Source organism: Boleophthalmus pectinirostris, unplaced genomic scaffold (assembly GCF_026225935.1).
Source record: "Boleophthalmus pectinirostris isolate CB_2022bp ecotype Guang Dong unplaced genomic scaffold, ASM2622593v1 HiC_scaffold_15, whole genome shotgun sequence".
Classification (NCBI taxonomy): domain Eukaryota; kingdom Metazoa; phylum Chordata; class Actinopteri; order Gobiiformes; family Gobiidae; genus Boleophthalmus; species Boleophthalmus pectinirostris.
The window spans coordinates 20,994,313-21,011,122 of record NW_026571070.1 but is presented as its reverse complement, the minus strand read 5'-3'; the positions used below and the strand labels follow the sequence as shown (position 1 = coordinate 21,011,122).

General features: G+C 37.9%; 1 protein-coding gene across 2 annotated transcripts in view; it reads right to left on the bottom strand.

Annotated features, from left to right (window-relative positions):
• arfgef1 (ADP-ribosylation factor guanine nucleotide-exchange factor 1 (brefeldin A-inhibited)) overlaps window positions 1–16,810 on the bottom strand; it is a 42,151-nt gene that overhangs the window by 22,100 nt on the left and 3,241 nt on the right. For both annotated transcript variants that reach the window (XM_055150773.1, XM_020925519.2), the window contains exons 2-4: window positions 3,369–3,399; window positions 418–574; window positions 136–282 (exon numbers count right to left, since the gene is read on the bottom strand). In XM_055150773.1, the coding sequence (XP_055006748.1) occupies window positions 136–282; window positions 418–574; window positions 3,369–3,399 (335 nt within the window). The remainder of the gene's footprint in view (window positions 1–135; window positions 283–417; window positions 575–3,368; window positions 3,400–16,810) is intronic.

Genomic DNA, 16,810 nt, shown 5'->3' with positions numbered 1-16,810 from the left:
AAAAAACAGACATTTGGCCATTTATTACAATTGTTATGATGGAACCGAACCCAATCCTTTCAAGAAAAATATATAATTATTATTATAAAAACAATTGTGAGTAAAGATTGCATCTGATATAAATACAAGCCTCACCTTGATGATCTGGAGTTGCACCCCTTCATCGGTCTGAGGGCCCTGGAAGCAGGCGCAGATGGTTTCGATGATGCGGTCGATGAGCTTCTTGCCCGGGGCGGTGCTGTCGGGGGCATTGCCAGTCAGGTGGCCGTATGCGATCAGCTTCTACACAAGCAAAACAAAACAGAGCAGAAGCAAAAGTCGTATTATAATATAGCCATGTTGTGACATCTTTGCCCAGTGACCTTTTGACCCACTGACTAAAACACTGGAGGGTGTGTAGTACGACTCTGCACTGACCTGTAAACAGTCTAGCGAGGTGATGACAATGCGGGGACATTTGGACTGACATGCCAGCTCGAACGGCAAGAAGTACTTGTCGGCCTCGATGAAGTTGGTCTTGGATTTGATCGGGGGTAAAGTGCTGGAGCCTGATTTGTTGTCTCCACTGGGCGGACTAGGGAAGAAATACAGAGTTATGAATGGCAACCCCAAACAAACCCCAAAACAGGGGACTGAAAATAGGAGACGCATAGTTTAGAGTTGGGCTAACACACTATTATTTTAAATAGGTCGACTAGTCAATTATATATATATATTTTTTTTTTGAAAAATAAGGTACATGTGGGCTTCTTCATGAAAAATATTTACAAGCCAAGTGAGTAAATACATCTTCACCCAATTTAATATAGCAGCGAAATGGTACATGTAGAGTCTGTTTATACTCAAGATGATTATTAAAATAGTTAACAGTTATTTTCAGTAGTTGATCATTCAAAAATGTCCCAATTAATAATTTCAGCCCTAAGTACTCACTCTGCTTTTAATACAGAAGAAGTATGACTAACACATGAATAGCTTGTGCTCAGAGCTACATATTACACCAACACACACAACAACATTTTGCTGAAGGCTTCGTTTAAAATGAGATTTTCTCTAGCCATGTTTCTAAAGGCAAATAACACCACATTTTATGACACTGGATTAAACATATTGCCTGGACACTTCAAAAGTTGTATTTGATCTGTCCTTGGAGGCTTAGTAATCCCAGAAATGTGCTATTTAAAACCCAGACTTGATGCATCCCCGCTGACAAAGCCTCTTCAACAAATCATAAAAACAAACTCATATTAAGCCGTTTTAAGCTTACAGTCAGAGCAGAGGTGGACCATTGATTTTAGTAGACATGTAGCAGCATCCCTAACCACACCCAAACTGCGCTGGGATGAGACAGAGATGGGAGCGTGGAGGGGGGAGGGGGGAGGAGAAGAAGGGAGGGACACACGCTCTCACACAGAAAGGGAGAGGTTTCATTGTTTATGTCTTGGCAATAGAAAGGCATGACTTCAGCTTTTTCAAGGGGACGACCTCAATGCCAGATAAACACAGCATAAGGCAGCTATGTATGAGAAAATGGGAGCCAAGATGGAAGCATGCCATGCAATCGTTTGAACATGAAAAGATGAAAATACACTAGGGAGGAATGATGATACAAGATACATTTATTGTATTTAAGATGACAAGATTTGTGTCGTGATTGAGCTGATCTGTATTCTTGTACAGTGGTCGTGTCCATTGTGTTAAAAGTCTACAGGGAGCACTGATCGGCCCATCCTCCACTCACTGTTTAAGCAGCTTATTATCATGATATGCAGATTCACTTACATGAGGTCTCAAATGTAGTAAATTAATAATGACATCAGCACAATTTTAATGGAGGCTGGCAATTAAAACAAGATTTGGGGGTAGTTAATTTTTAAATAATAAAAAATATATACAGAAACACAACAAGGACAATGGCTATGTACTGGTGTATTATAGAATTATGCCTTTTCCTGTTTGTAATTGTAAATGTACGTGTGTACATGTGCCATTTAACATTTAACAAAGCACAACGGATTTGTCTATAAAGAAAAGATGGAAGCTCTCAAGAATTTCCTGTTTCATTGTCCCTTGTGTTAACAGCTGCGATTCAGAGGCAGTGCACAGTTCCAAATATTTCTTACTAGAAGTACATCATTTTAATTTTCTTTTAAAATGCTTCCAAAGATACTGTAAAAGGTGCGTAATATATAATGTCAGAATGTCAAGATTATTTGGTTTGTCATTATTTTTGTACCACATTAACTTTACTTTATTATTCAGAAAGTTTGTTTTTATAAAGTTGTTCCCATACTAGAAGAATAAAAAAAGACATTGAATAGGACAATGTAGAGAAGTAAAGAAATTCACTGTTGTTTGGTCATGACAACTCTAATCGTAAATAGATACTTTGCCTCATGCTGGGGGGATCTACACATGTCTATGGCGCAATGTTCAGCAGTTAGCTTCTTACTAAAACACTAGCCAAAAGTTTTAAAATAGTCTGACAAATACAAAATGGATTTAAACAACAGATTTTCAGGAGCTTCTGATCAAAACGAGCATCCATGGTCCCATTTAGATGTTTTATTTTAAAAAAAAGTGAGAATGACTAACTAAAAAATGATAAGTTAATGCTAGCTAGCTTGTTACAGTAATGTTATTTGAGAGGGACTTGTTTTACAGCACAAATCAGATCACCTGCTCTAGTTTCAGCTAAATCAGTTCTTTCTGGACAGAGTGTGCCAACACAAAGCTCAGATTAAAATCTAACTTGAGTGACAGAGCTTCAGACAGAGCAGAGCCTACAGTTAGCATTTCCACACTATCAGTGATCATAAAATGCCACATAATTGCCACACTAAAATGTTCTATTTTGACATCCCCTTTCTACTCATAATAAGAATGCTGTAGAGTAAATTACATTTTATGGCCAATTCTATATTAAAATGCATAAGGTGTTTTATTATTACTATTGCCTAGACAAAACCTCGTTATTTCTAGCAGTACTCAAGTTGAATGTAAAATCTTCAGCTGGGGTTCAAAATACTTTTTAGTCCCTAACAATCTTTGATCTAAAAGTTTCCAGCTTTTGAGTGTGAAACGGGTCAAGCTAATTTGGAGAGAAATTCGGCAAGGTAGAAAAAGAAATAATAGCTTTGTTTGCTAGCTTAAAAGTTAAAATGAGACAGCAGGAAGAAGATGAGGAAGCAGTGCACTCAAAGCACGTATTACTGTGAGCCTGGAGTTTCTTAGCAGCAAATACATTAGCAACAGCAATTTCAGGCAGAGCATTAAACAGTACTTTGTGACACAAAAAACAGAAAAATAAAGTAACAGTAGTAAAATACACACACTCTCATAGTTTTAAATAATCATATCGTTCTTACCTCAATTTTTCGGATTCCTCTTTGATTTCCTCTGAAACAAAAAAGAAGGGAGAGATTACATTTAATTAGTATTGCGATGAGTCTTGAGAATGTTGAATATGCTGTATTTTATTCTGCTAATGACACCGCAGGGACTGACGCCAGATTTATAAGCCAACACAGAGGATTATGACACTTTTATGAAGGACATTTTTCTCAGGAAATGGCCCACGAGCAAAACGTTTTATCTGTCACATTAAAAGGCTCTGCAGCTGCGATGAGAACCGGCCTCTATACATCTAAAACAATGGGTATATTATTACACAAGAAGATTGAAATGGAAGGAGAATCCATGTTTAAGGTAATAACATATGCTCCTGCTGGTTTAAAAAAAACACAACTGCACTTAGCTGTCAGTGGACACACATCACAGAGGGCCCTTTCAGGTATATTGCAAATGGGGATGCCAAGATAAATCATTTAATCAGTACATGAATGTTCAGGTTGAAATATCATTTTGAGAACTAATTATATAAAAATTAAATGAAAATTAAATGTGCTTTTTGGTGGTTTATGAAAGTTTTATTTGAAAAGGGCCCATATTACTCTACTTTTCCTCATCACAAAAATACCTGGAGTTGTGTTTGTTTCATTCACACAATTTTAAACACACACAACCTGCATATTTAGGCTTTGTTCTTCTCTCAGACAGAAAACACACTGTGCACCTGGTGATGTCATGTGGTAACACAGGAAGTGCTCCACTGTGTTTTTAAACTCCATACACTTTCACTAGAATAATTTCAGCCCTGGAATTGCGATCTTTATACAACTAAAAGTAAAAGGAAGCTGTTAACTTGAAAACAACCACTTCATGACATCACAAGGTGGGACAGAGCATTTTGAGTTTTGGAGAATTTGACAGAATAATAATAAAGGGTGACTGAAACATACATAACATAAACAAAACATAACTCCGGGCATGTTTCTGAGGAGAGTTAATTTTGTATAATATAGCTGTTTGATCATGCTTTGAGAAAAATATATGTTTCTTCTCACATTCACACTAATCATACACTAAAATAAATATTGTGGCATCCTTTATTGCTAAGTTGCTTTAGACCTGGCAACCCAAAGTGAAGTACATTTGTATCAAGGAAAATGTTTTTGTAAATTATGTGAAATAAAAACACTAACATTGTCATCAGTCAAATCATTTCAAAATTATGACTTCATATGTGAGAACACAGTTTGGTGATGTTTATGAAAAATGGTCAGTTCTGAGTGGTCATTTTCGTACTTATATCCTATAGGGACTTCACCACTGTATCGCCTTAACTTCCATCCAGAGAACCATCATTCACTGCAGGCTAATATTCCCTGTTTATTTCACAGATCTCCGGGCATGAAAGCAGTTGTATGAACTTGCTGAGAGCTGGCACAGTTGAGAGAGGAAGAGAGTGTGACAGACTCAGAAGGAGGGATGACAGAAAGAGAGACAGAAATAGAGCAAGGAGAAGGCGAGAGGGAGGGAGAGAGAGCAGAATTTGTACTAGGCGTTTAAAAGCAGTCTTGAGTGAGAGAGCTGACTGCTATAGTTGGGGAAAACCCACTAAAAGCAATGACAGCTCAATTATTTCACCACTGGAAGGCTCAAAGTAATGCACTCAGAGAGAATATTTAACACTTTATACTCAGTGGAGGTATTACAGGACTGGTTTAGGACTATTTTATTTATGTAAACCAGGCAGTACCGGACACATTTAACTGTAGCTAAGTCTGAGTCTTTTTGGTGAACTGCATAAAGTTCAAAAAACAAGGAAGGACAAAAAATTGTAGTTACAGTTATGCTAACTGGTTATGCTGGTTATGCTAACTGCTGATGACATGATAGCCTAATGGAGCATTTGAGCCACAGGGGTTGTGGGTTTGATTTTCATTTGCATGTTCTCCCGACGTTTGATAAGTTGTAATAAGTTCCTCCATCAATCCTAAACTCCAGCTGAGGGAGGAGGCAAATACAAAGGACAGATTTCCCTACAATAAGCAATTGTGGGTACCAATTTCAATATGTTTATTTAGGAGACAAAGAAATGAAAATATGTATAATATGATGTTATATTAAGTCTGAGTCAGTACAAATGCGTAATGGCTAAGACTATGGTAAAAACAGAAAATCCTTTTTGTTTCATTATAGGTAGACAATTTGTATGCTATTAGGGCTGCACAATATTTTTTTTAATTTTTTAATTAAATTTTTTATTTTACCTTTATTTAACAAGGAGGTCCCATTGAGATTCAGAATCTATTTTTCAAGACAGACCTGGCCAAGGTAGCAGCCATCACAATCAATATAAAATCACAAAGTATCACAGTATAAAACCATTTGCATTTCTCAAGAAAAACATAAGTTTCAGTCACCACACATTAATATATGGCTAAACATGGCCAATATAAGTATTGACACTGCAATGCTGGCTAATGTGGTAGATACTACAACTTTATGAAAACAATACATATTTATGATTTTCTATAGTTCTATTTAAATGTATATACTGTATATCACAATATTTTCCAATATTGTGCATAAAATATGGCTATGATGTTATATTTTTTCCTAATAAATCACTAGGTTGTAAGACCTTGCAGAATGCCAAATGGCACAGGAAAGAGTCTGGTCTGATCCATCTCCAGCGTGTGATGTTGAACTGAAATGCACTTTTGGTGGCTGCGGCAGGAACCAGGCCAGGATTCAAGAGGAATGAATAGAAGTGGCAGTGTGATGCAATCAGAGAGCACATCAAGCACAACGGAAAGAGAAAAAGAAAGAAAAAGAGAAAGAAGAGGAGAAACATAGGGACAGAACACAGAGGCAGATAAAGCATGTGATGGAGGAGGCCAGATGCCAATATTGAATAAAAACAATTATGTCTTTCCTCTTTACAGCACAAGATGTCTGGGCTTTTGGAGAAAATGGGAGAAGTGAACACGCAGTTTTTCAATTTGGGACTGTTTACTTTGTTCTGTATCATTAACTGAAATAGCAAAATACTACACATAAATTAATCAAGTTTCTTCTTATCACAATAGATGCCATGAAGATAAAATAGTTTGTGCAATAAACAATATCAAGATATATGTAGAGTAATGGGCTACCAGTCAAAACAAAACAATGACAATTCTATAACGCAGAAGTCCCATGTACTACACTCAATATCTACTTAATTCTTCAAATGTGTATTATATATTATATTATATATTATACTATATGGCCCAAGATATAATATAACAGGAAATAATAGTGAAAAAAAGGTAGCAAAAAACATCCTGAGGGGTGGACCTGGCTCCCGGCCTATATTGTATTAATCTGTATTAAAAAAACAAAAAAAACATTTAAATTTCAGAGTTTGATTCCAAAACCTACTGTCTAGATCATTTTGTATTGATTTGTTCTTGGTTTTCAAAGTCTTGAAAGGCACTTTCTCCAAGGGCCATACATAACTTTCCAATCTGCCCCCAGCTCTGCCCAGTGCGCCAGTCCAGAACGGACAAGCAGATTCTGAACACTTTCTTTCAAAGATGTGTGAAATTACAAACCAGCCGTGACCCCAGGCCCTGTCCCTCTTAACATTAGCCTCACGTATCGCCATCTCTGACAGTGCTGTAGCTAATATGTGTATGCTAATGCTAATGCTAGGAGACGACAGGCGGGATAGAGATGGGGTGTCACATAATTATCCCGGTGTGTCAGGGGTGTTGATGAAGAAGAGTCACGCAGGATTTGAACTAAGAAACCATAGCAACAGACATTCACAGTGGTGGATAAGGGTTTGAAGGGTACACTGGTGGGACAGGCTATATGTTACTAGATCTGACTTGGACTAAGACTTAGACAAAGAGAAACTTTACACAAGGGAAATTATTTGGAGTAGCTCACACATCACAATATTTCTTATTATAATAAGAAAGAGCAAAAATATAAATGGCAATAATAAATTCAAAATAAGTAGCACAAATAATAAGAAACTGGTTTCAAATAAGGCATAATTACATAAATGTATGTACAGGTAAAAATTATAGATAGTAATTAGAGCCCGACCGATATGGATTTTGTTGTGGCCGATATGAAACCAATATAATGGGAGTTGGCGCTGCCGATAGCGATACAATCACCGATATATTTAGTGATGTAAAAATTCACTGTAAATCTTGAATTGATTAAAAAACTTAGGTTTGGCTCTAGTGGATTCTAAATTGGGTTTATTTAGGCAACATTTATTGTTATTTTGACTCTTTACATCATATTTACATACAGTAGATTGGCCTAATGGCATTTTTGCATCACATTCTAGCTACTAGTGATGGGTATTTCAGGTTTTTTTTTTTTTTGGAGAACCGGCTCTTTTGGCTCGGCTCACTAAAGCAGCTGGCTCTTTCGGCTCCCAAGCGACTCTTGAGATTGTTTTGTTGTAAGCAGGACTAAACCAGAACTTAACCAGGACTGAGTGTCGGGACTCGGTTTCTATCTCTCTCCTGCACTCGAGCCCAAGATTAGTCCTGGTTTATTCATTTTATGCTGAACTGCAGCCAAATATGCACTTTTTTTGTATCCTATGCACACGCAGATTTCTGAAAGTTTCGTTTTGCTGCTGTCAAACTACGGGTCTACATGCGGCATGAAGAGAAAAAGTGAGAAAAAGAGAAAACACGGCTCCCAATAAGAAGCACGCTCCCGTTGCTTCGATCGCGACCGACCCATAACTCCTAGCTAGTAAACTATCGCTATTAGCCTTTAGCCGTAAATGCTGCGCACCGCGGTAGTTAATTATATGCATAAATGTGGATCATTCACACGTCTATTCACAGCTCATTTACATATCAATGCAGGTCCAGTAACAAATATACGGCCAATATAGTCACTTTACAATAGACCAATAGAAAACAGCCTGTTTATGTGCGGGAGCTACAGCAGCTAACCGCTAACAAAACCTAAACTAGCTTCAAAGTCGATGTATTTCCAACACTCACCGCTCACACAGGCTCCTCCTCACATCACAAGTCTGCACTAATAAATGTCCTTTTTTTTCTCAATGTTGCGCACGTCTGCGGGTGTAAACAAACACACGCGAGTGAAGTGACGTCACTCTGGTGGTGTGTTTAGGGACAGTACGGACACAGACAAATTACACAGCAGATAAATACTGATGCGGAGCCACATATTAGGACATTTATCTGTCTGTAAATTGGATTAAATGAACATAATGTAGAGAGTCTAAGCTTTATAACGAGGTATAACATGCCCACGTGAAATATCGGCCCATATCAGCAAGCAGGTGCCCATATTGGCCGATAATATCGGCCAGCCTATATATCGGTCGGGCTCTATTAGTAATATAAATATATCTCAGCTATATACAAGCTGCTATAAGGCAAAACTGTGCAAAGATGAAATAGTGAGAAATGAAACAGATCTCAGATTGATATATAGTGCAAATATCGGATATTTCACTCCAGTTTATTCAAAAGGATAATTTGCAATATAAATTTCTGTTTTTTGTAAAATGAATAGATGAAATAATAAATAAACCCACGGTAACTGTAACCGTTTAAGTTCAGACATGTTCATTTGTTGTACAGTAAAAACCATCACCGTTGGGGTCCGTATGGTATACTTGTATGCGTTTCAAACCATATTGGAGATTTACAGTATTAATATGTACCACCTCTGCAAACTGCTTTTGTGAAACCCTTGGGTCTCCTCAGTACAATCTACAGTTACACATTAACCTGCTCTCCTCCACACTATCTGAATGTCACAGAAAACACTGCTGACTGTTTTGTGCTCTGTCCTTGAATTGCACCGAACACAGAACTCACCAGAGAACTCACTGTAGCTCTATGGGACTGAGAGAGAGTCCCACAGAGAGGCCCCCGCACTTTAATGTAGAGACTGAAAGGACTAGGGGCCCACCAGAGCCCTGTGTACCCCATACTGAGAAATCTGAGCACAAAGTAACTTACATAGTGTGACATTGTACTAGAGACAGTAATGGGACGTAATAAGCTATGAATGTGACCTTGGCTTGAACTGTATGTGATAGTGATGCTACAAATTCATATCACTTTGTGCCTGGTTGAGATTGTTTTGTAATTCAAATAGAAATATGACACTGTCTAAGCAGCCCAGGCTAAAGCACAGTATAGTATTCCTGCTCACCAGTAAAGTATCATGAGCATTAAAACACATTAGAGACTTCCTGAACCATCGGGCCTCACACAGCCACAAAAAGCTACAGAATGCCTAAGAGCAGAGTGACCGCCAAATCTTTAAAAGTACGCAACTTTCTTAGTCAAGTTCCTTAAAGAAGGGATATTATGCAAAATCATCTTTCTACCAAGTTATACACTTGTTCCCTCAACAAAAAACGTGTCTGAAGAGGTTTTAGACATCATCCATACAATTTTGCAATTTAGTGATCTCTCCTGGGCCCTATTTGAAACCTCCTTATGATAAACTGTAAGATTCTGTGCAATACTCAGCCCACAAGCCTATGTTACATGCTTCCATGTGGCAATTATCCATAAACATACAAAAGCATGATGCAAAAGAGTACACAACAACTTGGCAAACCTGATGCGATAGTAGTAATTTCATCAGAGAGACTGTGTTGTGATAGTTTTCTGAAGGTGGTGTGACTTAGCACGGAGAGTAAAGGCAGACATAGAGCTTCAAAAACAAAAGTGAATCTTGTAAAACTTGCTAAAATTATAACACGTTGCTTTCAGCAAATATATCATTTTCAAAACAATAAAAGGTAACACGGTGATCTAAATATGTTATGCCTTAGCAGTTAATGCCCCATACAAGTAAAATACCGGTCTTTAACATAAGACAACTCATGAGTGTAGACTTTCGGTCAAATCATTACAAAATACAACAAGAACACACACCTGGGATACTGTCCATAGGAAGTTGGACTGCAGATGGCACTGTCATCCTGCCTCCACCGGTAGGAAAACAGCGCCAAAACTTGTATAAATCAGCTGACCAAACACATAACAGCAACATCATGTGATCACTCTGATGAAGACCACTATTGAGTCGAAAATGTCAGGTATGAAAACAAACTCTTGGTCTGAAAAAAGAACCTAATAACAAAATCTTGGAAGACCAAATGAACCTCATTGAATGACCACAAGAACTTTTTAGATTGCTTCTCTTCCATGAAGAGGATATATAATGTGGAATACTATTAAACTGACACTGATGTCTTAATTATCTCACCCACCATTGCTCCCTCATCAAGAAACAAGTGGGTCATACAACTGTCCCATTTCTCTGTATGTTACATAAGAAACTGCACAAACCGCTCTAGTCTCTTTACTACTGATATCATCATCTTAAGTTACTATAAAAGGTTGTATTTCAAAGGGTCAATAAAGTAAAAAGGGGCTAGTGAGAAGCTAGTTTATGTTGTGGTAGGCAGTTGTTAGAAGCACTCTGCATGAATGAAACAAACAACAACGCCAGCAGACAACTACTCCAGTTAGTTCTGCAATATAGCCTAGCTATGAGTATTAGTTGCCTTTGTTGTCATCAGGAAATACAAACTGAGCCAGTCAGGCCCACAGCAAGTACAGAAGAATGTAATCAATCAAAGTGTACAAGGAACAGTTACATCAAAATAAGTACTATGGGAGGTATCAAAAAATCTAGTTAAATTAAGCAGGCCAATGTCATGTTTCCAGCATAGTACTCCTATTACTTCTACTGCTGCAGGTACTACTATGCTAGAGCACAAGTACTTTAGCCTACAACCTTGGTTATACCTGTCCTCAAACTCAAATTCAAGAAGCACATAGGAAAGTAAACATTGTCAAAAGTATAGCTACAAATTAACTTTAATTTTTCAGGTCTAAAACTCATCATATTGTGCATCTGAAAATATATGCTCGCCATAATGCCAGCCGTATTATAGAAACATAATAGCCTTTGGTGACCACAGACTCCGATACACAACACCGAGTGAACACAGCCACGGTGAAAAATACATGAGGCGCTGACGACACTAGAGAGCCAATGTGCCCCGGCCAGGAGTCAGATCACGCACAACCTACAAGTCCCTCAACGCTGTAGGAAAAAAAGGGATCGTTTTGCAAATTTGACTTTTTTGAAGTTACTAAAACATGTTATAATGTCTCTTTTGTCAAAAACGTATGGAGTTCTGTGCCATTTATAGGGCTGTAGTACAATGAATTAATTTATTTAGACAATAAATTAATTGACTAAAAGGGGTGCAGCATGGCACAGAACTGGCAAAAGCTCTCAAAATTATTAAACACTTGTACAAGAGAAGTACAGCATCTTCATAAGTGGAACAGCAGACTAAACAGTCCAGCTACTCCAGCTAATACTCCCTAACTCCAGCTAACTCACGCCATGTTTTCTTCTTTCTGTCGTGGTACACCCTTATAATCTATGAAGCTCCTCCGTGTTTTTGAAGTCCATCTTCTTTATTTTCATTACGTCCAAGCTCACATTGTCATGTAGCTTTGACTGTGAGGCAGTGTAACTAATCATTTTGATAGAGATTCAGTCATCTCTAATTGTCAGTGATATGCCTGCCCTGGGTCTTTTTAATCATCTCAGTAAAAGCACTTTGTTATGGAGGAGTAAATTTGACTTTTTTTTTTTTTTTTTTTGACAGTTTGCATCATTTATTAGCAGGAAATAATTACTGAAAGCTAATTGCCAAAAAAATAAATAAAAATTATACACACATTTTATTTATATATATATATATATATATATATATATATATATATATACACACACACATATAACGCAAAAAACACAATCAATATGTGAAAGTGAGACTATGGTATATTTTTTTTGGCCCAGTAGTGTTGTAGGCCTTTTGTCACTTGGTAGATTGCTAGATGATGGTGTCTTAGTCTTCCACAATTTGGATTAGTCGACTAGCTGTTTAGTTTGGATTAAAAGAATTCATGGGACAACAGCAGAATGGAGAGGTTAGTGATTGAATTAGCTGTTTTGGTATTTATATGTAAAAGACAGATTAAGCTCATGATACATTAATTTTTTTTTATATAATACATTTACATAATACATTGCTTCTTAATACTTTGCTCTGCATAAATGGTTGTTTTTGCACAAACTCCCGTGCAGGTGTAGTTCTGTGAGCTCAGTTTGGGTCATATATATAGAGATAGGCAATAGTTTTATGTATCTTCCCTTTTTAACTAGTCTTCCCCTTTTTCAACTAATAAATCGGCAGGATATCTTTAGTCGACTACAGACCTATTACCCAGGTGATTTTAATTTGAAACCAACTGCTTCCCTCTTCAGTGCATCAGCAGATGGAGGCCTTGCACCTTCTACTACTGGCATTTCAGATAAACACATTTCAATGACTAAATCTAAAGCACTTTAAAAAGCTCAAATAACAAATCTTTCTGTTAACCTTTCTACATCAAGTGACTTGAGTCTGAAAACAGAAGAATGAACTCCACTCAGACACTGGATCCCTGGAGGCGGAGTAGAGGCAGCTACAGCACACCTTATACAACACATGTTTGAATAGGGGTTTATACAGGATCCTTCTATCACAGGAGATGCAAGTCAAACTGATCCCGACTTAGACAACAAGAGAGTCTTAAAGTGCCACTATAATATGAGGAGGATGAGTCAGTCAGTCATGGTTTAAAATGGGGAATTGCTCACAGCTCTTTTAAATACACTGTGCCCACCTAAACGTTTAGCAGGTTAAGCTGTACTCATTCTCCGCATCTGTTACTCATTGTTTTGCAAGAAGGTTTATGTTTTTGAAAGTTATGCAAGGCCAAAGTAATGTGGGTTTACAATACACAAATGAGATAATAGAAGGATTCAGTTACTGGCTTAATATTCAAATTAAACACTGCTTTGCTTTGCACCAAATCGTACAAACACAGTAATATCATAGCAGTTTGTCCTTCTTATTGCCGTTATAGGGACTAGCACAAAGACCAACCACCCACCTCTGCAATCAATCAGTCTACTCTAGTGTTTGATTAGTTAGGTACCACCATTATCAAACTGGGGTCCTGTGGTCTTGTGATGAGACTTGTAGGTTGTGCGTGATCTGACTCCTGACCATTTTAAAAACTGTGACAATTACATTCTTCAGTTTGTTAGTATATACAATCCTAATGTTTCAAGGTTTAAATAGAAATAATGACACTAAAAAGCTGTTCCCAGATTCAGAAAGTTTAAAATCCCTGTCTAAGTATAATCCTCTCTATTTTTTCAAGGTTAGTAGCTTGTGTCTTGCTTACTTTCTACAATAACTCTTTTTGATGTTTACATTTTTTCTGAGACATAACCTTTATGTCACACAATTGTTTTCCCTGTAGTCTGTTTCCAATGAACTTATACAAGACTTGCAGTAAATAGCTCTACTAAAGGACCTGCATGCATATTCATTGAGCTGTCATCACTGAATAAATAAACACTATACACAGGAGCTGAACTGTGCTGGGTGCAGATCATGATGGTGCATTTTTACAAATCCCAGCCTGCACATCGCAAAGACAATCTGTTTTATTCTGGATCACACCAAAGTCCACACTCTCCTCGGGCTGGCGTGACAAACAGCCCTCTGGCCCTGTCACTGCTGACAGACAAACCACTACAGAGACACAGGCCTCTCCTCTACAGCACCGTGACCAAGCATTCCTGAGGCAGCAGCCCAGTCCAGCAGCCCGAGGAGGGAGGGTCCACTACAGGGAGAGCACGAGCCAGACTGTACACTGCCCCACCTCTCCTCCAGACATCTTGGGTTCAGACAGAATCTATGATCATGTGACACAAAGTGATTTCTCATCTAACTTTCTGCTCAACCAGTGGCTCTACTAGTTAAGCAGAAATTCCAGTTAATGTAGATAAGGTAAAAAACTCTTACTTTTTGTCATATTTTTTAACAGCAAGTTGATTTGTGTAAAATGTTTAATGTTGATTCAATATGCAGAAACACATCAACAATGCAGCCGGTCTCTGGGTAAGTTGAAAACAGCTTTATATTCTGTATATAATTCATTTGGTGAGATTGGCAACCCTATGCAAAATCAAACAGCCACAAGTGGCAACATACTATTATTAATATTACTTTAGTGAGTGAGGACAGGAAAGATGGGTCTGGTGGGAGGTGATCTCTGGTGAGTCTCTGCTACGTCATACGAGCCACATCAACAAAACGCACAAGTGGGGAGGACTGTTCAGAATAGAACCTATAGCTTTTTATGTCTAATGACATTCCTTGTTACAAATACAGCAGTCAGCTAACAAGCTTATTTCTGGTCTATATTGTTGGTTGCTGCAAGATAGAGCCTGACTTATGTTGTGATTTTTAACTGTTAATGGACATTATTGATAAGGTACAATCAACTTGTCATTTTATTATTTGTGATCAATTGCTTTTATGTTTACAATCCCATCATGACTGTCCAAAATTTGATGTAATGTCTGGCTAATATATGGCATCAGTTACCAGTTCTGTTGTTTACAAACACTAAAAGGCTTAATAATAGGTCAGTAGCCATCACCTGAGCAGGAAGCTGGACATCAGAAAGACCCTCCCACTGAATTAGCATTTCAAAGACCCATCTGTGTCTAGTCCAGATCTGACGACTGGCACCAGCCTCTCCATCTCCATCCTTTGGTTTCCCCATGATGCTCTGGTGGCCATAGAAACAGCCGAGGGGTGAGTGTGGAGCTGATACATGCCTCACTCACGTGCCGAAATGACTTGGTAACAACACAAGATGTAAAAGGTAAAGTTTTATTTGCCTTCAGAGCCCAACACTGACCCTATTATATGGAGCAAGAATACTCATTACCTCTCTGGTGTATTCGTTAATCAAGCTACAGCACTGAGAGCGGATAAAAAGACTGTCGCAGTAAAGTTGCTCTGTGGTTAATCTTGGGATAAATCGTGAGCAGGTACCCACCTCCAAACTCGATACAGATAAACAGCTGAGACCACCGCCAAGAGCATGAGAAGAATCAGCCCCCTGACATTTCTATTGTCTGCACTGAAAGGAAAGGTTGCCCAGCAGTAATTACATCTGAGGAGGTTGTCCGGGATACCACACTTATGTTTGTGTGGATGAGGCCTAACAAGTCTAATGCTACTTATAATATCAGGTGTTAACTCTGCCTTTGTGGAACTACTATGGGGATTCTTTAATATGTTTTGAATGTGGATTAAAATGTGATTGGATGTGATCATTTTGGTTGGTGGAATACAATGATTCTTAAGTACTGAATGGAGAAAAAAGAAGTTAACAGAACTTAAAAGTGCTAGCGTGCTAAATGTTATATTTATATGCTAAACTGCTCCATCATCTAGCAACTGGTTAGCACTATTTAAAAGTTATGCTATCCCTTATAGATTTTAATATAAAAAAGTGCAATTAACTACATCTTTTTATATCGACTTACTGTGGGGGATCTACAGATATTAAAAAAAGCATTTACTCCTGAACTGTAAGGTATTTGGTTCAAGCCCAGAGATTGCAGAGAAGACCGTTTTATAAACGAAGTAGACAGAACACATAGTTGGCTGCTTTTCAAGGTTGTTTGTTGCCCTTTGAGAACAAAACTTCCTATAGTGTCTGCCTCAGTATAACATTGACAAAAAATACCTTATACAACGATAAGTTACAGCCATCCCGTGGAGGAAAAGAAAGCCTTATCTGTTTTGGTGATAATTAATGGATACGTTTTCCCACAACAAACAACAGACAATGGAGACAAACAATGGTTTAAGATTGGAGGTGCAGTGCTCACTCATCACAGTGGAGAGTAAACCTCCTCCTCAGCCTGGATAAAAGGATTATTTATGCTTACCCAGAGAGGCCTGGTCCTGCCACGTCCACTGCTCTGCCGCTCATTACCTCAATATCAGTCACCCTTTGGGGCAAGTACCAAGAGCTTAGCCTACTCGTATTGTTAGCCAATAGCAGCCTCATCAAAAACCCTGCCCTAAATATTCAAGTCAACCGTTTGAAACTTACAATACTGAGAAAGATGGATGTATTCTGCATTTTAAATATATTGGGTGATGCCATAATAGAGACGGGACAGATTGAAAATATTTGTTAATTATTTTTTTCCCAGGCCATTTAGGGAAATTACATTTCTTATTCACACATTTTAACAGAAAATTTACCACTAAATGAAGCAGGGATTCAATTAATATATATATATATATTAATGAAACCATTTAACAACAATTAAGTAGGAAATGTATGCATTGTATAGATATTTTATAGCAGATGTTTAGGGAGGATACAGGTCTTCCATAAAATGCCAAAATGACCCTGCGTGTAAAACGTGTTTTCGTTCATGTACAACAAGATGAGGTATGAAAGGTATGAAGTATCCTCCTTTCATATCTGCT